This window comes from Garra rufa, chromosome 1 (assembly GCF_049309525.1).
Source record: "Garra rufa chromosome 1, GarRuf1.0, whole genome shotgun sequence".
Classification (NCBI taxonomy): Eukaryota; Metazoa; Chordata; class Actinopteri; order Cypriniformes; family Cyprinidae; genus Garra; species Garra rufa.
Window position 1 is genome coordinate 60,093,021 of NC_133361.1, and position 25,585 is coordinate 60,118,605.

The 25,585-nt window shown below is 41.3% G+C and overlaps 1 protein-coding gene across 1 annotated transcript; it reads left to right on the top strand.

Annotated features, from left to right (window-relative positions):
* The first annotated feature begins 347 nt into the window (after positions 1-347).
* tmc6a (transmembrane channel-like 6a) lies at positions 348-24,061 on the top strand. The gene is made up of 20 exons (XM_073833177.1): positions 348-447; positions 540-677; positions 8,664-8,792; positions 9,164-9,257; positions 9,361-9,438; positions 10,368-10,402; positions 11,215-11,222; positions 11,714-11,935; positions 12,063-12,199; positions 12,290-12,434; positions 15,140-15,307; positions 18,347-18,495; positions 19,156-19,249; positions 21,842-21,939; positions 22,011-22,106; positions 22,189-22,264; positions 22,461-22,594; positions 22,911-23,087; positions 23,171-23,249; positions 23,993-24,061. The coding sequence occupies exons 1-20, from the start codon at positions 348-350 to the stop codon at positions 24,059-24,061; spliced, it is 2,226 nt and encodes a 741-aa protein (XP_073689278.1).
* The last annotated feature ends 1,524 nt before the right edge of the window (positions 24,062-25,585 follow it).

Below are 25,585 nucleotides of genomic sequence, written 5' to 3' on the forward strand. Positions count from 1 at the left end.
ACACAATATATTAACACTTTGGACAAGTTCACTTAGCATGTACTCACTTTTGTTGCCAGCTGTTTTGACAATAATGGCTGTATGTTGAGTTATTTTCAGGGGACACTAATATATACGAGCTGCACATTGACTACTGTAAAATATATCCAAGTTTCATTTCTATAGTATTGTCCCTTGATATATTAAAATGGTTGCTGGAATGTGAGGGGTGTACTCACTTTTGTGAGATACTGTATATACAATTTCTCTGGAAAATATATCCCAGTCACATATTGCCTCTTAAAACAAAAGTTAATTTCATATCACAGCATTTTCTGCTCTGTTGCACACAGCTCTAGACACTCCCAATGGCTGCATCCCGGATCATGGAGAGGATTTCCAGTGACGATGAAGACGAAGACCTGATTGAGCTGGAAGCTATTAGGAAACCACACAGAGCAGTGAAATGTAGGTACACAGCATACAGACAGCCTGATGTAAATCCCAAAGAAAAAAAAAATATTATTTTAACTCTAGCTTCTAACATTTTCTCTTTGTAGTTGATCTGACACATGAGAACCGAGAAGACTTAGAAGCACCGCGGTACCATGAGCCCCAACACACAAATGCCCTGCACAGGAATAGCTGGTCATCTTCAACCCAGAGGGTCCTGTCCTCCATGCCTAGCCGCTCTATCAGTGAGATAATCTTTTGATGGTCTTTTCATATAGATTTGCACACTTTACAATCAATACAATCATAGCTGTTTTGCTTAGATATACTCTTGTGGCTGTAACAGTGAGGCCAAACTTAAAAATCTATGAGTTTTATTGTATCAGATAACAAAATAATAGCATGTTTTCGCATACTTTTAAAGAGAGTACTGTAATGTGGGGTTTTATTTCATGTTCATGTTTTCATGTCTTTTATTTTGTTCTTGTATGTTTTTATGTCTTTTATTTTGTACAATTACATGGAAATGTGTTATAGTTTAAATTTATATTAAATGCAATTAATTAAACTAAAAAGTGCATTTTGACCCACTTAAGGAGCACTTAAAGGATTGGTTCACACAAAATGAACATTTTGTCATCAATTACTCACCCTTATGTTGTTCCAAACCTGTAAGACCTTAGTTCGTCTTCGGAACACAAATTAAGATATTTTGCTGAAATCTGAGAGCTTTCTGACCCTCCATAGACAACAATGGTCCTACCATGTGAAAGGTACCAAGAACATTGACAAAAAAAAAAAGACATCAGTGGTTCTTTTTTTAAGAAGCTACAAGAATACTTTTTGTGCACAAAAAACCTAAAATAACAGTTTGTTCAACAATTTTATCTAGGGTGATGCAGAGAAGAATTTTTGAATAATGTTGTTACTTTAGTTTTTGTTTGTGCAACAAAAAGTATTCTAGTTACTTTATAAAATAATGGTTGAACCACTGACATCACATGGACTATTTTGTCGTTGTTCTTGGCATCTACCTTGATCCTGAATGTGGTAGTACTCTTGCTGTCTATGCAGAGTCAGAAAGCTTTTGGATGTCATCAAAAATATCCTAATTTGTGTTCTGAAGATGAACGTTATAAAGGTTTGGAAGGTCATTAGGGTGAGTAATTTTTAGGAGAGCTAACCCTTTAAGTTCTAGAAATTTCTTCTGAATTGACTTTTGCGATTTCTTTTAATCAATGTTTTTTTTTTTTGCTTGTTGATGGTTAGTGGTTGGTGTTCACACAGGTGTCCTAGCAGACGAATCACGTGTAGAGAATCACACTGATTATCTACATCATCCACTAATGTTTGTACTCTGAATGGCTTTTGTGCTTGTCCTTTATTAAAATAAATACACTTTTTTATTTTATTACATGCAATGTGTCATAGTCATGTCATGTATTTGGTTTCTCCCATTGTCTCCCCCTGATAATCTGTCTGCTTTGGTTTAGTCCTTGTTATCTGTTTCACCTGTCTTTGTAATTAGCCACCCTTTATAAGTCTGTCTTTGAGTTGAGTTTACTGTCGGTCTTTGCTTGATGTCTTACGTTTGGTGTGTGGAGATTCTTCGTGTTCCTGATCTGTCAGTTCCTTGGATTATATTAAAAGACTTTGTATTTGTTAATTCGTGTATCGCCTCGTCTTATCCAGCACCGTACCGTAACAGTGAAAGACCGACCTAAACAGTTTTTTCACGGCGTTTTCCCCTGCTTTTTTCCCCCCCGTTTTTTCTCAGTGTTTATTTTCTGTTTTGTCATGGATAACCCCGCCGTCCTCATCATTCTCCTGGAGCAGGGGGAGCGCTCTCTCGAGGATCACACAAGAGACTTTGTGCGACTCGTCCCATACACGCACTACCCGGACAGCTGCCTGTGCACATTCTATCGCAAAGGACTCAACAACTCCACCAAAGCGCGGCTGTCCGGGGAGGGTCCTCGAGAGAGCATCGCCGAGTACATCAAGTGGGTGCTGGTGTCCAGCAGAACTTCGTCGACCGCGGAGAATGACACCAGCCCCACTTCAGACCCAGAGCCCAGCCAAACATCACCCCGACATGCGGAGTGTGAGCCCGATTTCACCGCGGAGGAACCTGAGCCGCGAGCGACAGAGTCAGAGTCCTGCACGTCGGATCAGGTGCGTGAGCCGGCATCTACATCCGCGACGGTGGAGAGCAATGTGGAGCAAGGGAGGGCAATGGAGAGCCCTGCCCACTGCAACACCGCTGGGGGTGAGCTGGATAAATACTCTGGGGATTTGATTGACTTCTTTTCTGAAGTTATGGACAATAACTCTGGTGATTTAATTGACTTAAATACAGAAATACCTCCCTGTCATGTCCAACCTGTCTGTCAGAAATTCCCACCCACCCCCCCTCTTCTATTCATGTCTCCGTCCGTTTGGCCACCGCTGTCCCCTGTCAGCCCCTCTGCTCACCCTCAGCCCATCATCAGTGCAGTGGGCTCGCCGCAGGGCTGCCAGTCAACATCGGTGTCATGGCTGGAGGATCCCTCAGCTCCGCCTCCAGCCTCAGAGCCCAGATCTCCACCGCGGCCCTCCGACCCTGCGGCTCCACCACGGCTCTCAACGCCCTCATCTCCACCGTCGCCCGTCAGTCCACCAGCTCCACCGGGCTCCATCGTCTCTCCGGCTCCGCCCTGGTCAGTCGTCGTCCCTCCATCACCTCAGGACTCTGCTCCTCCGGCTGTGCCTCGTCGCGCCGTCCCACCGGCTCCTTCGGACTCCTCCCTCCCTTCGGCACAGCCTCCATCCTCTGTCGCTCCGGCTCCGCCGCGGACTTCCGGAACTCCGCCTCCGCCTCGGTCGTCTGAGCCTCCAGTTCCGCCTTGGCCCTCCGGATCCGCGGTGTCGCCCCGGATCTTCGGCTCTCCATCTCCGCCTCGGGCTCCTCTGCCAGCTGCTCCGCTTCTGTCAGTCGGCCCCCTGGAGTCGGCGGTCCTTCCTCCACCATGGCTCCTCCCTCCGTCGGCTCCACCGTGGGCCGTCATCATGGCTGTGGTCTGGGTCTGTCTCTCCTGCTCCGGGTCCCTCCTGTCTGTTCCCTGGCTCCTCCCACCGTCGTCGCCCCCCTGGACTGTCTTGTCTAACCCTTGGACTCTTGTTTTGGTCCCCCTCCCTTGGTTGCGTCCTCCACCTAAGCCTCCTCCATGGACTCTGTTTTTCTGTTTTGCCGCCCCTCTAGTCTGTTTTGTTTTTTGTTTGTTTTGTACGGCGTGAGGACGCGCCTATGCGGAGGGGGGCGTAATGTCATAGTCATGTCATGTATTTGGTTTCTCCCATTGTCTCCCCCTGATAATCTGTCTGCTTTGGTTTAGTCCTTGTTATCTGTTTCACCTGTCTTTGTAATTAGCCACCCTTTATAAGTCTGTCTTTGAGTTGAGTTTACTGTCGGTCTTTGCTTGATGTCTTACGTTTGGTGTGTGGAGATTCTTCGTGTTCCTGATCTGTCAGTTCCTTGGATTATATTAAAAGACTTTGTATTTGTTAATTCGTGTATCGCCTCATCTTATCCAGCACCGTACCGTAACACAATGCCATTTACACATTATTCTGACACTTTAGATTTTACAGTACTTGTAGTTACTTGTAATTGTACACTGAGGTACAGGAGATAATCTTCTCCACCAACTGTATATTTATTAACTCCAATTTCCATTATTAACCAATTTGTGTCTGGTTGGTTTCATGCATATAGCCGTGTTAAGAGTGTCCTATGTGAACATGTTCTGCATTTATTTTCCCCACGTTTTTTTTTTTTTTTTTTTTTTTATTATTTTTGAATAATAATTTATGGCATATGTACCCCTTCAATGTCAAATTTGAGTAGGAGGAAAACATTTGGCATCAAACTCAAAATAACTGCTTTCAACACCCTGTTACAAAAAAAAAAAAACGCTAAAATCAGCCTAAACTGATTGGCTAGTCTTGGTAGCTGGAAGTAGTTGATTTTAGCTGGTCTCCCTGCCTGGCTAGGCTGGTTTTAGCTGGTTGTTCCAGCTGGTTTCCCAACCAGACCAGCCCAGTCTGCTGGCCAGCTAAGACCAGGCTGGGTGACCAGCTAAAACCAGCCTAAGCTGAAAGTAGCTGGTTTTAGCTGGTCTTCCGGTCTGTCTAGGCTGGTCAGGCTGGTTTTAGCTGGTTGTTCCAGCTGGTCTCCCAGCCTGACCAGCTAAGAGAGTAGCCAAGAACCCCTCTAAAACCAGTCTGCTGAGCAGCTAAGACTAGACTGGATGACCAGCTAAAACCAGCCTAAGCTGATTGGCTGGTCTTAGCTGATTTAAACTGGAAGTAGCTGGTTTTAGGCGGTCTCCCAACCTGTCTAGGCTGGTTAGGCTGGTTTTAGCTGGTTGTTCCAGCTGGTCTCCCAGCCTGAAAAGTTAAGACCAGGCTGACCAGCTAAGAAAGTGGCCAAAACCCCTCTAAAACCAGCCTGCTGACCAGCTAAAACCAGGCTGGGTGACCAGCTAAAATCAGCCTTAAAATGGTTGTCTGGTCTTAGCTGGTTTAAGCTGAAAGTAGCTGGTTTTAGCTGGTCTCCCAGTCTGTCTAGGCTGGTTTTAGCTGGTTGTTCCAGCTGGTCTCCCAGCCTGACCAGCTAAGAAAGTAACCAAAACCACTCTAAAACCAGTCTGCTGACCAGCTAAGACTAGGCTGGGTGACCAGCTAAAATCAGTCTAAAATGGTTGTCTGGTCTAAGCTGGTTTAAGCTGAAAGTTGCTGGTTTTAGCTGGTCTCCCAGTCTGTCTAGGCTGGTTTTAGCTGGTTGTTCCAGCTGGTTTCCCAACCAGACCAGCTCAGGAAGTGGCCAAAACCCCTCTAAAACCAGTCTGCTGGCCAGCTAAGACCAGGCTGGGTGACCAGCTAAAACCAGCCTAAGCTGATTGGCTGGTCTTAGCTGGTTGAAGCTGAAAGTAGCTGGTTTTAGGCGGTCTCCCAACCTGTCTAGGCTGGTTAGGCTGGTTTTAGCTGGTTGTTCCAGCTGGTCTCCCAGCCTGAAAAGTTAAGACCAGGCTGACCAGCTAAGAAAGTGGCCAAAACCCCTCTAAAACCAGCCTGCTGACCAGCTAAAACCAGGCTGGGTGACCAGCTAAAATCAGCCTTAAAATGGTTGTCTGGTCTTAGCTGGTTTAAGCTGAAAGTAGCTGGTTTTAGCTGGTTTTCCAGCTGGTCTCCCAGCCTGACCAGCTAAGAAAGTAGCCAAGAACCCCTCTAAAACCAGTCTGCTGAGCAGCTAAGACTAGACTGGATGACCAGCTAAAACCAGCCTAAGCTGATTGGCTGGTCTTAGCTGGTTGAAGCTGAAAGTAGCTGGTCTTCCAGTCTGTCTAGGCTGGTCAGGCTGGTTTTAGCTGGTTGATCCAGCTGGTCTCCAAGCCTGACCAGCTAAGATAGTAGCCAAGAACCCCTCTAAAACCAGTCTGCTGAGCAGCTAAGATTAGACTGGATGACCAGCTAAAACCAGCCTAAGCTGATTGGCTGGTCTTAGCTGGTTGAAGCTGAAAGTAGCTGGTTTTAGCTGGTCTTCCAGTCTGTCTAGGCTGGTCAGGCTGGTTTTAGCTGGTTGTTCCAGCCTGACCAGCTAAGATAGTAGCCAAGAACCCCTCTAAAACCAGTCTGCTGAGCAGCTAAGATTAGACTGGATGACCAGCTAAAAACCAGCCTAAGCTGATTGGCTGGTCTTAGCTGGTTGAAGCTGAAAGTAGCTGGTTTTAGCTGGTCTTCCAGTCTGTCTAGGCTGGTCAGGCTGGTTTTAGCTGGTTGTTCCAGCTGGTCTCCCAGCCTGACCAGCTAAGATAGTAGCCAAGAACCCCTCTAAAACCAGTCTGCTGAGCAGCTAAGATTAGACTGGATGACCAGCTAAAACCAGCCTAAGCTGATTGGCTGGTCTTAGCTGGTTTTAGGCGGTCTCCCAACCTGTCTAGGCTGGTTAGGCTGGTTTTAGCTGGTTGTTCCAGCTGGTCTCCCAGCCTGAAAAGTTAAGACCAGGCTGACCAGCTAAGAAAGTGGCCAAAACCCCTCTAAAACCAGCCTGCTGACCAGCTAAAACCAGGCTGGGTGACCAGCTAAAATCAGCCTTAAAATGGTTGTCTGGTCTTAGCTGGTTTAAGCTGAAAGTAGCTGGTTTTAGCTGGTCTCCCAGTCTGTCTAGGCTGGTTTTAGCTGGTTGTTCCAGCTGGTCTCCCAGCCTGACCAGCTAAGAAAGTAACCAAAACCACTCTAAAACCAGTCTGCTGACCAGCTAAGACTAGGCTGGGTGACCAGCTAAAATCAGTCTAAAATGGTTGTCTGGTCTAAGCTGGTTTAAGCTGAAAGTTGCTGGTTTTAGCTGGTCTCCCAGTCTGTCTAGGCTGGTTTTAGCTGGTTGTTCCAGCTGGTTTCCCAACCAGACCAGCTCAGGAAGTGGCCAAAACCCCTCTAAAACCAGTCTGCTGGCCAGCTAAGACCAGGCTGGGTGACCAGCTAAAACCAGCCTAAGCTGATTGGCTGGTCTTAGCTGGTTGAAGCTGAAAGTAGCTGGTTTTAGGCGGTCTCCCAACCTGTCTAGGCTGGTTAGGCTGGTTTTAGCTGGTTGTTCCAGCTGGTCTCCCAGCCTGAAAAGTTAAGACCAGGCTGACCAGCTAAGAAAGTGGCCAAAACCCCTCTAAAACCAGCCTGCTGACCAGCTAAAACCAGGCTGGGTGACCAGCTAAAATCAGCCTTAAAATGGTTGTCTGGTCTTAGCTGGTTTAAGCTGAAAGTAGCTGGTTTTAGCTGGTTTTCCAGCTGGTCTCCCAGCCTGACCAGCTAAGATAGTAGCCAAGAACCCCTCTAAAACCAGTCTGCTGAGCAGCTAAGATTAGACTGGATGACCAGCTAAAAACCAGCCTAAGCTGATTGGCTGGTCTTAGCTGGTTGAAGCTGAAAGTAGCTGGTTTTAGCTGGTCTTCCAGTCTGTCTAGGCTGGTCAGGCTGGTTTTAGCTGGTTGTTCCAGCTGGTCTCCCAGCCTGACCAGCTAAGATAGTAGCCAAGAACCCCTCTAAAACCAGTCTGCTGAGCAGCTAAGATTAGACTGGATGCTGATTGGCTGGTCTTAGCTGGTTTTAGGCGGTCTCCCAACCTGTCTAGGCTGGTTAGGCTGGTTTTAGCTGGTTGTTCCAGCTGGTCTCCCAGCCTGAAAAGTTAAGACCAGGCTGACCAGCTAAGAAAGTGGCCAAAACCCCTCTAAAACCAGCCTGCTGACCAGCTAAAACCAGGCTGGGTGACCAGCTAAAATCAGCCTTAAAATGGTTGTCTGGTCTTAGCTGGTTTAAGCTGAAAGTAGCTGGTTTTAGCTGGTCTCCCAGTCTGTCTAGGCTGGTTTTAGCTGGTTGTTCCAGCTGGTCTCCCAGCCTGACCAGCTAAGAAAGTAACCAAAACCACTCTAAAACCAGTCTGCTGACCAGCTAAGACTAGGCTGGGTGACCAGCTAAAATCAGTCTAAAATGGTTGTCTGGTCTAAGCTGGTTTAAGCTGAAAGTTGCTGGTTTTAGCTGGTCTCCCAGTCTGTCTAGGCTGGTTTTAGCTGGTTGTTCCAGCTGGTCTCCCAGCCTGACCAGCTAAGAAAGTAACCAAAACCACTCTAAAACCAGTCTGCTGACCAGCTAAGACTAGGCTGGGTGACCAGCTAAAATCAGCCTAAAATGGTTGTCTGGTCTAAGCTGGTTTAAGCTGAAAGTTGCTGGTTTTAGCTGGTCTCCCAGTCTGTCTAGGCTGGTTTTAGCTGGTTGTTCCAGCTGGTCTCCCAGCCTGACCAGCTAAGAAAGTAACCAAAACCACTCTAAAACCAGCCTGCTGACCAGCTAAGGTCCCCAAGCCCAGAAACAGCCCATGTGATATCAGTGGTTTAACCGCATGCGTCATGGTACTTTTGATAATGGAAGAGGACGGTGACTTGGAGGAGAAGAATTGCTGAATTAAGTCTCTGGGCCTGGGAACATTTCAGTGACATTGCTGTCTATGCCGGGTCGACAAGCTCTCGGATTTAATCAAAAATATCTTAATTTGTCTTCCGAAGATGTCAGAATGTCTTACAGGTTTGAAACGACATACGGGTGTGTAATTAATGGCAGAATTTACATTTTTGGGTGAACTCTTCACTTTTAAGTATACATTGTCACATTTACAATTCTTTTTTTGCTTTGTCTTTCCTTAGGATTTAATCAGTCGACTGCACTGTCCCGATCCACTGAGACGCGAAGAAGACGACCTCTTAGTATTGTGTCCACCGCTCACTGCAGTACAGAGGATGTCTTCGGAGGGCAGGAGGACTGCAAGAATGATGGTTTGCAGCAGTAAAACACTTGAAATGCCTACTATTTAAAGCAAACAGGGCTCATATAATGCGGTAGATCATTTTTTTCTTGATCTTTAAAGATAAAAGCATTTGATGTACTGTGAAACGCACTGTAACTTTCAGAACTTCCTCTTTAAGTTAAAAAGAAAGTTAACCGAAACTAAACTGCAAACACGTCTTGCTATGTACTTCTCCAATTTAATTTCACACTTATTTACATAGAAGTCTTAAAGGCACAGCAAAAAGAAAGGCTGTTTAAAAAGAGAGATTGAGGCAATGTGGTTTAGATACAAAAATCTTTAGAAGTAGACATCTAACACTTTGTTTCTGTTTTATAGTCCTAGTGACTCAAAAGAAAGAGATGCTAGACAAACTACAAGATTTGTCTGGTGCTGAATGTGTACGTGTGTTGCGTGAAATGCCCCTTAGTGTGTCTGAGAAGCGCCAGATCAGGTTTTTTTTTTTTTAAATTACATTACCTAAATGCAATAATTCATTTGTTATTTGTGTCAAAATGGTTTATTTATTTGTGTCTTTTCTAAACGTGTCTTTTCAGAGCTCTGGTCTTCTGTTCTGAGACTGTACAGCCTCTCTCTGCTAACAGAGCCATGTGCTGCCATCAGTTAAAAGCTTGGTTCTTAAAGGTGAATGTCTTCTTGCACTGTAACAAAACCAGTCATAAGTAACACAGGTATATTTGTAGCAATAGCCAACAATACTTTCTTTACACTCTTAAAAATAAAGGTTCTTCATAAAGGTTTTTCATAAGGTTCCATAAAGAACCTTAAATTTCTGAAGATCCTTTCTGTTTCACAAAAGGTTCTTTGTGGCAAAAGAAGGTTCTTCAGATTATAAAGTGGTAAGAAAGATAGGGTTCTTGAAAGAACCTTTGACTGAATGGTTCTTTGTGAAACCAAAAATGGTTCTTCTATGACATTGCTTGAAGAACCTTTTAAAGAACCTTTATTTTTAAGAGTGTAGGTAGGTTAGTAGTCTTTAATACTATTTTTTTTAATTAAATATCAAATCAGATGGTTTTTATCTACAATCCTTTTTCAGTTTTCTCTCAATAAGTCTGTTTTTATTCCTTCATTGTAAGGGGACAGCAAATTGCACCCTATTCAAATACAAATTTCAATTAAAAGTGTTATTTTTAAATGGTTTAAATGTAGATTTCCATAGCTTAATACTGAATGTCACAAGGAGTCAGACTGAGACGTTCAGATCCATTTGCAGCATTTATTTAACAGACGTGGTCAAACAGACAGGGTCAAAATATCGGCAAACAGTAACCTCAAAGACAATCCAGAGAGTAATCCGTAACACAGGCGGGGGGTCGAAATCCAGAAGGGCAGTCCAAAGTGACAAAGAAAACAAATAAGACAAACAAAACAAACCAGGAATAAACTAAGGAAACAACAAGGCCAGGGAGCATGGAAACATGGAAAACGCTTAGAATAACAACCATAGGGAATGATAAGACTTCGCAAGGTGGCTGTGTGTGTCTTTGGCTTAAATGCATGTGGGAAAATGTGAAACAGGTGTGTGCAGCAATCAGTTCAGTGGAAAACGAGGAACAGCTGTGTGCAGTGATTGGTGCAGTGGCTTATGGGGATTGCAGTCCAGAATGTGTAGTGCAAGAGTTCATGATGAGAAGACAGACCAGATACATGACAGAGCCCCTCCCCAAGGAGCGGCTTCCAGACGCTCTAACCACATAATACAACCTGGAGGGTGGTGGAGCGGAGGCGGAACAGGGGGAGGGATGGAGGGCCAGGTCCGTGTAGGGGTACTGGAACCACGAACTGAGGCGGAGCCGACGGAGGGAGAAGCCATGGTGGAGGAAGGGTTGGCTCCTGCCTGGGGCCGACCGACGGAGGTGGAGCCGGTGGAGCCCGAGGGAGAACCGGAGAGTCGACGGTCCTAGGTGACACCGAGGACCCGGAGGGCCAAGGCGGAACCCAAGGCTCTGGCGACCCCGGCGGAGATGGAGGTCCGGAGGTACGCAGCGGAGCCGGAGTGACAGAGGATCGAGGCTGTGCCCACGGGAGGGAGGAGGTCCACAGAGCCGGCAGGACGGAGTGACGAGGCGCAGCCGGAGGAGTAGAGTCCAGAGGCGAAGGTGGGGCGACGACTGACCGGGGCGGAGCCGGAGAGACGATGGAGCCCGGAGGAGCTGGTGGGCCGACGGCCGACAACGGAGACGAGGGAGCACAGAGCCGGGGTGGAGCCGCAGGGTCGGAGGGCCGAGGTGGAGTCCAGGACTCTGAGACTGGAGGTGATGGTGAGGGATCCCTCAGTCTGGAGGCCGATGGAGACTGGCAGTCCCACGGCAAGTCCTCTGCACCGAAGGTGGGATGTGGGTGAGCAGAGGGACTGTCAGGAGACAGAGGTGGCGGGACTGGAGCAGCAGGGAGGGTGGGTGGGAACAGTCCATGCATGAGCTCCGTGACCAGAACCGGGCAGACAGGAATCTCAGGACGACTGGAAGGGCAGTCCAAAGTGACAAAGAAAACAAATAAGACAAACAAAACAAACCAGGAATAAACTAAGGAAACAACAAGGCCAGGGAGCATGGAAACATGGAAAACGCTTAGAATAACAACCATAGGGAATGATAAGACTTCGCAAGGTGGCTGTGTGTGTCTTTGGCTTAAATGCATGTGGGAAAATGTGAAACAGGTGTGTGCAGCAATCAGTTCAGTGGAAAACGAGGAACAGCTGTGTGCAGTGATTGGTGCAGTGGCTTATGGGGATTGCAGTCCAGAATGTGTAGTGCAAGAGTTCATGATGAGAAGACAGACCAGATACATGACACTGAAAACAACAGTTCTTGATTCATTAACCTGTATACACACTTGTTTCTGACACAGGTTTTGTGTGGTTGCTTCTACGATAGCGTCTCCCAGGGGAAATCCATACAGCTCTGGCAGGGAGTGCTTAAAAACATCAGTGCTCATTTTGGCACCGGGGTTCTGTCCTACTTCATCTTCCTCCGAAGACTGTTGCAGTACAACATGCTCCTCTTCCTCATCACCGGCCTTTTCTTGGTCCTACCACAAATCTCAAATCCTCCATCTTCAAAAAACAAACCCGAAGTCACAGATGACCTTTGGATGCTTACTGGCATGGTAAGGATAATGTACATGTATGGTTCACAAATTCTGTGATTTAAATTGTTTCCAGACCCTTGAAATTTAAGATGAGACACATTTGAACTGTTTTGTGAATGCTATGGTTTTTTTTGTTCGTCAACAGGGCATTCTCACAGACTCTGTAATGTTTTATGGCCACTATGCCAACTCCACCAGTCCAGAAGATTACAACATTCCATTGGCGTATATTTTTACTATTGGAATAGGCATGTTTATCACATGTGTAATGCTTGTTTACAGGTTTGTCTATTTTCCTTACACTTTGTGTCAATTAAATTTCACCTCATTAGCTTGCCATGTGATTAAATCAGGTTTTGTTTTTCCTTTCAGTATGTCTACATCATTTGAAAAGAGTTTCCGCGTATTCAAGACTAGCGGTAACCTAGCTTTAAAGATTTTCTGCTCTTGGGATTTTAAAGTCAGCAAGAAACAGTCCGTTAACCTGCAGTCGGTGAACATCTGCACTCAGCTAAAGGTTTGTGTCAATATGACTGTTCATATTAAACAAATTTATGCTCCAGAGCACAAATTTTTGAAATATGTGACCCTGGACCACAAAACCTATAAGGGTCAAATTAAGATTTATACAAGCTGAATAAATATGTTTTCCATTGATGTGTGGTTTGTTAGGATAGGACAATATTTGTCCGAGATACAACTATTTGAAAATGTGGAATCTGAGGGTGCAAAAAAACAAAAAACAAATCTAAATATTAAGAAAATCGCCTTTAAAGTTCTTAGCAATGCATACTACTAACCAATAATTAAATTTTTATGCATTAACAGTAGGAAGTTTACAAAACATCTTCATGGATCATGATCTTTATATCCTAATGATTGTTGGCATAAAAGAAAAATCGATAATCTTGACCCATGCAATCTATTGTTGGCTATTGCTACAACTATACCCCTGCTGCGTATGACTGACTGACTGTTTAATACATGTGTGCCCAAGGAAGTCAGATAAAATATTTTGATTGAGGTCAACATGGTGATATGAGTAAAAAAAAATGCAGCAGGTGTGTAATGGAAATGGTTAAGGTTTAAATAGCATATGAAACTAACACAAAGTTAAAGACATATAGCTGCAGTTCGGAAATCCCCAAAAGGTGATGACAGACTTATATTTCACTTGTCTGCATTCTGCTTATATCATTTTCACTGTCTGCAGCCCAGTTTTTCTCTTTGTGCACATGTGTGAGTGATTTGAACACTCAAAAACAAGGCTCACTAAGTATTTGTGCAAGAGCCAAATGAATCCATTCGTATCTGTCAGCTGAATGACTTATTCACTGTATTGTACAACTGCCAGCTATACCATTCTCAAGCCAGTCTCCCACAGGCTGGTCAACCATTTTAACCACTCGGAAACCAACCTGAGTGTTGTAAAATCCAGCAAAAAATCCACACAAAAGAATGTAGTAGTTCACTGTTAGCTCACTATTTTTTACAAGCTTGCGTGGTAGCTCAGAAAAATCTAAAACGGCACGCCGCATTGGGTAGGTTTAGGTGTAGTTCAGACCTGGTTGACATTTACGTCTCATCACAAAATCAATAGCAGACTTGTGGTTATGGTATGTTGTTAATAATTACTACATTTTATCATTCCTTTTACAGGTCTACAGTGTTTACAATAGAACATTTTAAGGAAATCAGTTTTTAGCATCTTACTCCTGTTACCATTTTTTGGCATTTTTCTGATCCTTATTTGTATTAATTTTATTTCTTACACATCCTACACCCTTCTAAAGGAATTATTAAAGTGTTAACATTTTTTACAGTAACCTACTGTTTTCCATTAAAGCAGCAATATACCATAGAAAATACTGGTAATATTTGTAATTTTCAAGAAAGTAACCTGCTGCAATATAACATGAATTAACAGCATTCAGAGTCGACATTCAGAAGCTGTTCCTACACTCTCATTGACTATTCCTTACATTAGTTTACTAATATCGTCCACCTGAGAGAATCTAGACACTGATGAACACCTGCTGTTAATAAGCTGATTCACTGATGGAAAGAGAAACACAAGAGCTGTATTCGAAATCGCCCCCTATACCCATGGTGTTCGAAACCATAGTGCACTCATTCAATCCCACAATGCACTGCAAAAACTTGTGTACAACAGATGTACGCTTAACGGCTACAGATAACCCATAATGCACTGTGAGAGTCACGCGCCAATTGAATTCCCGCGTCTCACCAGAAGATGGAGCCCGCAGCTGAATCACCCATACGTTCATTTTACAACACGCTCGTCCACAGCGTAATGCAGCGTACAACATAGGTACAAGTTCATTGTAAATTGATTATTAAATTGTTTAACTAGGGTTTATACATAATTTCCGTGACAGAGTTCAAGATAAATCCTTTAATTTTACTACTGGAACTGCCCGTTTCAAATGATTATTAAACATCAAGCAAACTATGCATTATTACAACATACATGTTCGCCAGGTTTAAACTGATCAGTATATTGCCCCTGTTTCGATGGTCATGTATGTTTTTGTCAATTGTTAATGTTGAATCAGCGTTTGTTGGGTCTTAGAAAGTCTGAGAAGTAACGTATTTGGTTGGCTGTCAGAATACTGTTCCAAATAATTAATAATTCATTCTAAGGAGTTGGTAATACTTGAGTTATTACTAGTATGTTACCATGCTATTAATTTTAAGATTAATTATGCATTCATTATGAAACTATATAGTTTTCGGGGGCATTTTTTGGGGGCTCTAAGGAGGTGGCCATTGGGGGAGGGGTCTGTTTAAGGTTGAAACTGCATTCTGGGAGGTGTAGGGAAAAAAACAGTAGCTATTGATGTTACTTTTCAGTTTATTGATCAGTTTCTTGTCAGTTAATAGTAGAATGTTATTATTGTGTTACTCATTTGTTCTTGTGTAGTTACTCATTAATAACAGAACAATGTAACCATCATTTGTTTGATGTTAAAATAATTCATCCCAGCTCACTGCATAAGCCAACATCATTAAAACCACTGCTGTGAAAATCTAAAGAAGGACCAGCTGTTTGTTCAACCAAGGGCAGACAGGGACTATTCTGTTTTGGTCACGCTAGTGGAGCAGAAATTACATACTTTAACAATACGCAACATCACAGGTAATGTTTTGTTGACTTTTACGATGAAGCTTAGATTTCAGAAGTCAATTTTTGTGTTTTAGGAGATGCTGTCAGAGCTCAGCTGCAGAAAAGAGAAGAGGGACTTGTGTTCAACTTTGGGCTGGTTGAGTCTACACTTTCTCGTATGGTTCATTTGCCTGGTTTGCATAGCTGTCTGCATGGTGGCTGTTTACTACTTACACCTTTACATTGGCCAGGACAGTTCCAAGGTAAGCTTCTTGGCGTTCGACAGGGGTTATTGTGATCTCAACCCCCATCCCCACCCCCCGGAATGTGATTTTGAATTTTGAGGGGGCCCCTTAGCAGAGTCAGTGCACAGGGCCCAGAATTCCTAGCGATGGCCTTGCTTCTGGTCATAGTGTGGAATAGACAACAGGAAGCCAACAGGATGCTTAACACTTAAGAAATCACACAATTCATGATGGAAAACACCAGTCACATCCTGTTCAGTTCACACACCAGTTCCTTTTGCTGCCACATTACAATGCAAACAGCTTTTTTGGGTCATTAAACAACTGCATTTTCTGGTTGACTGGTTGATACAGGAGACTCCACATCTTGAAAATACGGTCTGTTGGACTGTTGTCCTGCTGATATAAACCTATGAGTCTGTTGTCTGCGTGTTTTAGTTTAGCCCTTGCAAATTTGACTAAAAATTCTGTGCTCATTCACAATGCCGCTTAAGCAGTGTTGAGGAAAGTTACGCTTTATGTGTTAAAATTTTTTGTTACTCTTTTTAAATCTGGGCTGGGCTTCAGGTAGTGAGTAGTGAGAACCTGAAGGGTCTGTATATATATATATATATATATATATATATATATATATATATATATATATATATATATATATATAAACAAGTCAAGCCCTAAATTATTCATATTATATCCCTGGCAAAATCTGACTTGAAGTTACTTTTAATCAACCAGGACGGGTTTTTTATTTATTTATTAGAAATGACACAGACTTCTCCCAGAAGATAAGACGATGTACAAGAGGCATTGTTTTGGGAAAAAAAAAAAAAATTACTCATCTTTTATTTACATTTGAACAGAAATTATTCATACCCTTCTCAATAATCAATAGAAAAGCCTTTATTGGCTATTACTGCAACCAAACGCTTCCTATAATTGCTGACTAGCTTTTTGCATGTCTCCACTGGTATTTTTGCCCATTCATCTTTAGCGATGAGCTCCAGCTCTTTCAGGTTGGGTCTCCTTGCCATAACCCTGATCTTTGGCTCCCTCCACAGATTCTCAATTGGATTTAAGTCTGGACTCTGGCTGGGCCACTGCAAAATGTTAATTTTGTGTGTTTTGGGTCGTTGTCGTGCTGAAATGTCCACTGGTGCCCAAGGCCCAGTTTCTCTGCAGACTGCCTGATGTTGTTGTTGAGAATTTTGATGTATTGCTCCTTTTTCATGGTGCCGTTTACTGTGATTAGGTTCCCTGGTCCACCGGCTAAAAAAACACCCCCAAAACATTAGGTTCCCACCACCATGTTTGACAGTGGGGATGGTGTTCTTTGGGTTAAAGGCTTCTCCTTTTTTATGCCAAATGAAGGCTACATCATTGTGGCCAAACAATGCACAGGTGTCACTTTTGGCTCCCGACCACGTCCTCTGAGATTTTTCACAGTGCGGAACGTCTTGTATTTTTTAATAATACTTTGCACTGTAGCCACTGGAACTTCAAACATTTAGATATGGTCTTATAGCCCTTTCCTGACTTGTGAGCAGCCACAATGCACAGCCGCAGGTCTTCAGTGAGCTCCTTTGTCTTAGCCATGACTGTCCACAGACCAACAGCAGAGAGCTCCTGTTTTTTCACCTGTTGAGTTGATTAAAACAGCTGTTCCCAATGAATGAGGGTAATTAGGATGCTTTAGAACAGCTTGGACTATTTGGAATGGTATAGAACTTTGGATTTCCCCATAGATTGCAAAGGGTATGAATGATTTTGGACATGACACTTTTTGTTCAAATGTAAATAAAAGCTGAAAAATATATATATTTTTTTTCCACAATGATGCCTCTTGTACATCATCTTATTATCTTTTTGGGAGAATCCTGTGTCATTTCCGGTCCCCCCAAAAAAAAAAAACTTGCTGGTTGAATAAAAGTAACTTTAAGTCTCTTAACTTTAAGTCAGAAACTGTACTACTGGATGAGGAATCATAATTCTAGGCTATTCACTGCTGTTTTCAAAGCACAGTGCAAAACTGTAATATTTCATTTACTGACGCTCGGCACTGAAAGCTCTTTAATCGGAAGCGCTAAACCTGGCGAGAGCGTGTATACTTAATTGCCGGCAAACCCGCCAAAATAAAACCTTGCTAATTTAGGTTTGAAAAGTTTTTTTCCCCATGTTTTTAATATAAAATAGTTACATTTTTGGCAAATCTAAAAGTCCTTTTCAAGCTAAAAGCGAAATGAAGAGAAACAGTGGACAGCGCAGCTCAATAAAACCATTCTTAATTGTGTGAAGAATAGGATGCAGAAGAAGAAAGTTCAACACTCTACAGCAATTAAAAATAAAACAGAAATGTTTATCTAAAGCAAGTTTTGCTTATTAGTATGGTTGAATTGCAACATGGAAACAGGAGAAATGTCAATCAACAAATGGGAAAACAAAGTAACGTTACTTATTTGAAAAAGTAACTCCGATATGTTCTTGCATGTAAATTAAAAAGTAATGCGTTACTTTTCTAGTTACTTGAAAAAAGTAATCTGATCACATAACTTGTTACTTGTAATGTGTTACCTCAACACTGCATTCAAGTCCCCACAGCTTACTAGTGATATAGCAGGATACTGTACTTAGCTAGTTAGCAAAAAGTTTCTCAGAAAAAAAAGATGTACAAAAACTGTCATTCTACCCTTTCAAAAAGTTACTAATATACACACTTCAGGGGGATTTATAAAAAATCCCAGTGAGAATGTGCATTAATTAATATTATTATAAATTGCTAAAATAAAATGTTCTGTTTATTGTGTAATGCAAAATGTTCCCAAATAAAACAGTTTTAATTGTAAATGCAAATTTGCATGTGTGCGCATTAATCAGCTTTACATTTGAAAGGGTTTTATAGAAAGAAAAAAAATGACATGCTTACACTGCCTATGTTTTTTATTTCCTCCAGAATTATTTATTCATATCTCTAAATTCTTGTTTTCTTTGTCCTTCCTTTAGAACTACAATAGAATACTTCATTTTATACATTGCGTGTGTATGGCTTTATGTCACATGTAGAACAACTCCTTTCAGAAAGCTGTCGATTTGCTGAAACTGCCTTTGGTCGTGTCTTGCGTCAGTCATCTACTGCCTGGTTTCTTCGACATGTTGTCCAGGGTAGAGCAATACGACTCTCCGAGCACTCAGATTTACGTGTCCATTGTAAGGTCAGGAAAGCCAACACTTACTTGTTTTTTTTTTGTTTTTTTTTTGTTTTTTTAGCTTTAGCCATTTACATCCTGCATAATTCTGATGTGAGCCAAGCTGCATTTCCTTTCAGTGCAGCAGGAAGCAAGTTTAACATACTTAATTTGATTGCCTTTAAAGCAATGCTTTAAATATTTGCTGCTCACTCTAGTGTGAAGTTTCAATTTAGCATGACTCTTTATCTTTAGAACTACCCCAAACCTTTCTGAGACAGTGTTTGTCTGTTTCAATTGCAAGAAAGTCATCCAACCAAACTATTAGGTTGCATCATTTACTCTATGTTTATATTTAACACAAGCAGTTATTTTTATTTACTTTTATAATATGAAACTCATACAGACAGTGATTTGAATACTAAATAATTCAGGAGCATGAGTACAGAGATTACATGTACAAGATGCATTTGAAACTAGATTAAAAAGAAGATCATTATTTTGCTCATTGTTTTTTTCCTTTTAAATAACAAGTAATATATCTGTTCAGTTCCTGGTAATTTAGTAACAGCCATGGATTTCCTGTTAAGTTTGTTGTAACATAAGACTGTTTGTTATCAATAGAATCAAACATGCAGGCCACTAAGTGTTCATCAAAAACCTTTTGGTTTTTTTTTCCCTTCACAGGAACCTGTTGTTGAAGGGTTGCATTTTTAGTGTATTATGTTACTACTGGTTCAAGAAAATTTCTGGAACGGAGAATGAACACAATACATCGCAGGTGACCAAAAACATGAAATCTAATCTATCTATCTATCTATCTATCTATCTATCTATCTATCTATCTATCTATCTATCTATCTATCTATCTATCTATCTATCTATCTATCTATCTATCTATCTATCTATCTATCTATCTATCTATCTATCTATCTATCTATCTATCTATCTATCTATCTATCTATCTATCTATCTATCTATCTATCTATCTATCCATCCATCCATCTATCCATCTATAAAGCAGTCAATCATCTCACTTTATTGATTGGTTGAATGAGAATATTAGAACTTTTAATGAAAAGTACGATTTCCAATCGATGTACTGTATTTTTTTAGAATTTCATTTATTTATTATTCTTCTTCTTTGTGGATGTATATATGTGTGTGTATTTGTATGCTCTGTTTTTGTTTTTAGGGTGACTTTTTAACATTCTGTCAGGGGTCTACAGATGAAAAAAAAATATTTTTGGCTAATTCTGACAATTTTACAGCCATGTTTATTAATATGCATAGCCCTGTAAACAAATATACTACAGTAAGAAATGTTATATAGAATTACAGTATCTCACAAAATTTAGTACACCCCTCACATTTCAGCAACCATTTTAGTATATCTTCTCAAGGGTCAATACTATAGAAATGAAACTTGGACATATTTTAGAGTAGCCGATGTGCAGCTTGTATAGCAGTATAGTAGTATATTTGTTGTCTCCTGAAAATAACTCAACATACAGCCATAATTGTCAAAATAGCTGGCAACAAAAGAGAGTACACCCTTAGTGATGACAGCAGTATGTTGTTTAACCATGCAAAGCCACATGTCATATTCATCATGTTTATGTTTTTGTCTGCTTGACAGGACCATACAAAGTTGTGTATCTTGTATTAGAGCAGTTAAAACTAGGTGCTTTTTTTTAAGTACAGTTCTCTCAGACTGACCATTGGATGTTCAACATGGCACCTCATGGCAAAGAACTCTCTGAAGATTTGAGAATTAGAATTGTTGCTCTCCACAAAGATGGCCAAGCTTATTAGAAGTTCAGTAGTCTTAGCCTCAGACGTCACGCCCACGAAACATTGGCTAAATGTCTGATGCATATGGTACACTTAACTGGAAACACTTCAGGAATTTCTATGTCGTCGTCTAAGAAAAACTAATAGTGCAAACGCAGACGCCATTGTTGTTGCATACACTTTTGCAACATTTGCAAACAATGTACTGACTTACTGATTGTTCTCCCTCTTCTTCTTTGACTTTCAATGCTGGTTATTTAAATGTCTGTTGTTTTGAGGACATTTCCACGCCCGAAACGTGGCGCTGAACGAAACAAATTGTGATTGGTTGTTTGACATGTCGGTCAAACAGCCTTATGGGCGGGCCTTGGCCAATGAAAGCTTCAATGGATTCCAGACCTTCAGTCGTCAGTCTGAAGGTCTGGCTATGTGAGACTACACTACAGTGTTCAGGGTCATAAAGAGGTTTTCCAAGACGGGTTCCATTCGGAACAGGTCTTGCAAGGGTCGATCCATGAAGTTGAGCACTCGTTCTGTGAATCAGGTGCAGAACCTGGCTTCAAAAAACAGATGCATGAGTGCTGCCAGCATTGCTTTAAAGGTTGCAGAAGTAGAAGGTCAGCTTGTCAGTGCTCAAACCATATGCCGAACACTGCAACAAGTCGGTTTGCATAGGCGTCACCCCAGAAGGAAGCCTCATCTGAAGCTGGCTCACAAGAAAGCCTGCAAACAGTTTGCTGAAGACAACCTGTCCAAGAGCATGAATTACTGTAACCATGTCCTGTGGTCTGATGAGACTATAAGATAAACTTGTTTGGCTCAGATGATGTCCAGCATGTGTGGTGATGCCCTGGTGAGGAGTACCAAGAAAATTGTGTCTTGCCTACAGTCAAGCATGGTGGTGGTAGCATTATAGTCTGGGGCCGCTGGTGCTGGGGAGCTGCAACTCATTGAGGGTAACATGGATTCCATTATGTACTGTATATTCTAAAGCAGAACATGGTGCCTTCCCTCTAGGCCAACTAGGCCAAATGGCAGTTTTTCCCAAATACACCACCAAAATGACAACTGCCTTGCTAAGAAAGCTGAAGGTGAAGGTGATGGGGTGGCCAAGTTTGTCTCCACTCTATTAAACACCTGTTGGGCATCCTCAAGCGTAAGGTGGAGAAGTACCATCTGTCTAATGTCCAGCAGCTCCTTGAGGCCTGAAAGAGGATCCCAGCGACAAGCTGTGCAGCTCTGGTCAATTCCATAGGATGATTAAGGCAGTGCCAGATAACAATGGTGTTAACACAAAATATTGATACTTTGGACAAGTTCACAAGTTCATGAACACTCTAATGGCAGTATGTTGAGTAATTTTCAGAGGGACAGTAAATCTATACTGCTATACAAGCTGCACATCGACTACTCTAAAATATATCCAAGTTTAATTTCTATAGTATTGTCCCTTGAGAAGATGTGAGGTGAAGATGTAAAATGTGAGGGGTGTACTCACTTTCATGAGGGACTGTATCTATGAGATTATTAGTTGAATATAAAATGAAGCAGGCTTATTTTAATTTGTGCTTACTTGCAGTGCTGGGAGACATACGTTGGTCAAGAGCTTTACCGTTTGGTTTTAATGGATCTGCTGTTTGCGGTGTCATACATCATCTTAGCAGAGTTTCTGTGGGGGTAAGTTCTCACGTTTCCATATAATAGCAGTGATGTTTAGCTGGATGTGTTAACTCTTTTTGCTCCTTTAGGATGTGTATTAAAAACATCACATTTAGAAGAAGGAAACTAGAGTTTGACATCGCACGTGATGTTCTGGAGCTCATCTATGGTCAAACGCTTGTGTGGTACTGTCATCTCTTCCTCATGAAGAAACATTGGCGTTCTGATAACTTTTCACTAATAGTCTTTTCAATATTCTCTTTGTAGGTTTGGTGTGCTGTTTTCACCGCTGTTGTCTGCAGTGCAAATTGGGAAATTGTTTCTCCTGTTCTATTTCAAAAAGGTCACAATCTTTTTAGTCTTTTAACATAAAGTCTTGGACATAACACAGTTGCCACCAGTAACACAGTTGACAGGACACAGCACTTTAGACAGAAATTGTGTCTTTAACTGTGTAATCATGCATTAGAGATGTTTTATTTATATTATTAGGATACCCAGGGCCAATTGCATGCATATGTTTGTCACCCCCTTTATAGACGAGTTTGATGATGAACTTCCAACCACCCAGGAAACACTGGAGAGCCACTGAAATGAGCACATTCTTCATCAAACTCCTGTTTTTCCCCTCCTTCACTGGGGCACTTACATGTGTCATTTATACAATGTGGAGGTTTGTCTCTTCAAAGTATACATTTACATTCTCCATAATACTGCAAATAAATAATGGTATTAATACACATCACAGAGCTTCCTCTCAACAAGGTGGTCTATCGTACTGGTGAAATAGTCCATTTGACGATTTTAAAAGGATAGCTGTCTCAAAAATAATTCTCATTGTTCCAAATCTTAACAATATTTCAGCAGGTTTTGTCCTTTGTAGGCAATTTCACATGTACACACACTAAATTTGATTGTAAATTCAAAATCAAAGCAAATTTAGTCAATTATATAGAGTCATTAAAGTGCGAGTGTTTTGTTTTTTTAAGGGTCAGGCCCTCATCAGATTGTGGGCCCTTCAGTAACCTCGGCAGCATGCTTCTCTTAGGCAAGGAGTGGATCAGGGGCCTGGGCATGTCGGACCCCAATATGTTATGGCTCAGTTGGGCTTATGAAAACCTGGTGGACAACCCTTTGTTCCTCTTCAACACTGCAGGCCTGTTCCTGTGAGTATTCCTCACTCGTGGTGTCTGCTGGGTGCAGTGTGGATATGGGACATTTTTAACAGTCATCTCTTGTCTCTTTCCAGTGCCATTATATACATTCACATGCAAGTTTTGGATGGCCAAAAGATGATCATTGCTAGGTTACAAGAACAAATAGACAATGTGAGTATATTATTAAAGTATATTAAAGGAGTAGTTGACTTTCAGAATGAAATGTACAGATAATGTATTCACCCCCTTGTCATCCAAGATGTTCATGTCTTTCTTTCTTCAGTCGTGAGGAAATGGTGTTTTTTGAGGAAAACATTTCAGGATTTCTCTCCATACAACGGACTTCTATGGTGCCCCCGAATTTGAACTTCCAAAAGGCAGCTTCAAACGGCTGTAAACAATCACAGCCTTATCTACTTTCTCAAAAAAAAAAAAAATTACAATTTGTGTACTTTTTAACCTCAAATGCTTGTCTTGTCTAGCTCCGTGTGTACTCTGTGTAGAGGTTAAAAAGTATATAAATTATAAATATTTTTAGAAAATAACCGATCGTTTCGCTAGAGAAGAACCTTCTTCCTCGGCTGGGATCATTTAGAGCACTTTGAAGCTGTGTTTAAACTGCATTTTGGATGTTCAAACTCAGGGGCACCATAGACGTCCATTATATAGAGCGAAATCCTGAAATGTTTTCTTCAAAAAACATAATATCTTTACGACTGAAGTAAGAAAGACATGAACATCTTTGATGACAAGGGGGTGAGTACATTATCTGTACATTTTTTGTTCTGAAAGTGAGCTAATCCTTAAACACACATGATGCGGGATCATTAACACACAATAGTAATGCCTTCGTGAGCACCAAATCACAATTTCTGGTTTTGACAAGCTGTTGATTTCTTGCTATGACTTCTTAGGAGGGTGAAGATAAGAAGTTCCTTATAGCTAAACTACAGGCCCTCAATGAGGCGAGTGCTCAGCAGTAAGGTGAGCTTACAGTCTTTCCTTTTAACTAGAAATTCTCACTTTACTTTCGTTCGTGCATTAAGTTTGATGTTTGACAGATGAAAACAAATTCCACAGCTTTCAACTTTCAGTGGTTGATTTCCTTCTTGCGAACATGACTGTGTTTCCGTGACCTCATTAAGAACTTTTTTTTTTTTTTTTTATCCAGGAAGGCTGAATTCTACAGAAACTGATTTTGGAGGAATACATTGTGATAACAACTTCAAAAAACATTCCTGAGAAACTGGTTCATCTTATATAGAACTCGGACAACAGCCTTTTTGTTTGGATATTTGGTAGCGTCCCTGTTATTTAGTCATGTAAAAATATTTTGAAATGTAAATAAAAAGGTTCATTTTTGGTTATGGAAATGTTTTTGTCTGTCAGTTCTTTACGCCATTGTTCAAAGGCTATATTTTTGAGCGTTTGAGCATGTGATGATAATTTAGAACATATTTGTAAATGACATATTAATGAATAATTGCTGGAATTTTTAAATCACTATTCTTATTAATCACACAAACCTGTGAAAACGCTTGTGTCCGATGACACAAATGCAGCATTCCATGATCAAGTGTTTTTTATCCCGTGACACACTGCATTCTGTGGGAGGAGTTCCTATTATCTGTCTTGACATCCACAGTATAAAAGAGCTGTAAGTACATACTTTGGCTCATTTGGCTCCCAACATCACACATTGACTACAACAGTCATTCAGTCACCTGAGGAAGGTATGTACATTGCAGATTGTGTTTCCTTTCCTTTTGTAATTCAGCCTTTATACCCATTACATTTACATGATTAATTATTAATTATGTGGGTTTTGTAGAATTGCTTGTTTTATTGTTCTTTAGCTAATAGCTTCTTAGAATGATTGCCTCAATCATTCAGTCTGAATACGAGTAAGCACTATAAAAAAATATTTTTTAAACTTTCAGTCGTTCCTTTGCAATTATTTGTGAAATTTAGTAGCAATTAGAGTGAAAACTGTTAAAACCGTCTTTTTCTCCCCGGTGTAGAGTTTATTCAAAAATGAAATCTTCACGTTTATACATCCACATCCCAAAAGAATATGAAACATCTGTTGAATTTCAAGCATCTGGTGAATGGGTAAGATGACCAATTGTTGCAATGTTAGAAATTATTAGTTTTCAGGATCATTTTATATCAAATGCTTAAATATAAATAATATATTCTAATAAATTCTTAATCCGAACGGCTGTTAATTATGCAATTAAATCAACAGAAAAAACTGGGTATAAATAGTCCAGAAAAAATATTAGAAAAATACAATTGAAGCTTGACACAGCTTGAATTGCTTACAATGCCTTTAATTGCCACTGGCTTTCAATCTGATATGCTGCAATAGGCTCCAGACTCCCTGAGATTTGGAAAATAATGGATGGAAGTATGTGATTTGATTGATGTCTTGTCTCTCTTTTTTCATAGGACCATGGGATTGTTGTTAGAGATTTGAATCCATGTTTGACCCAAAGTGACATTCA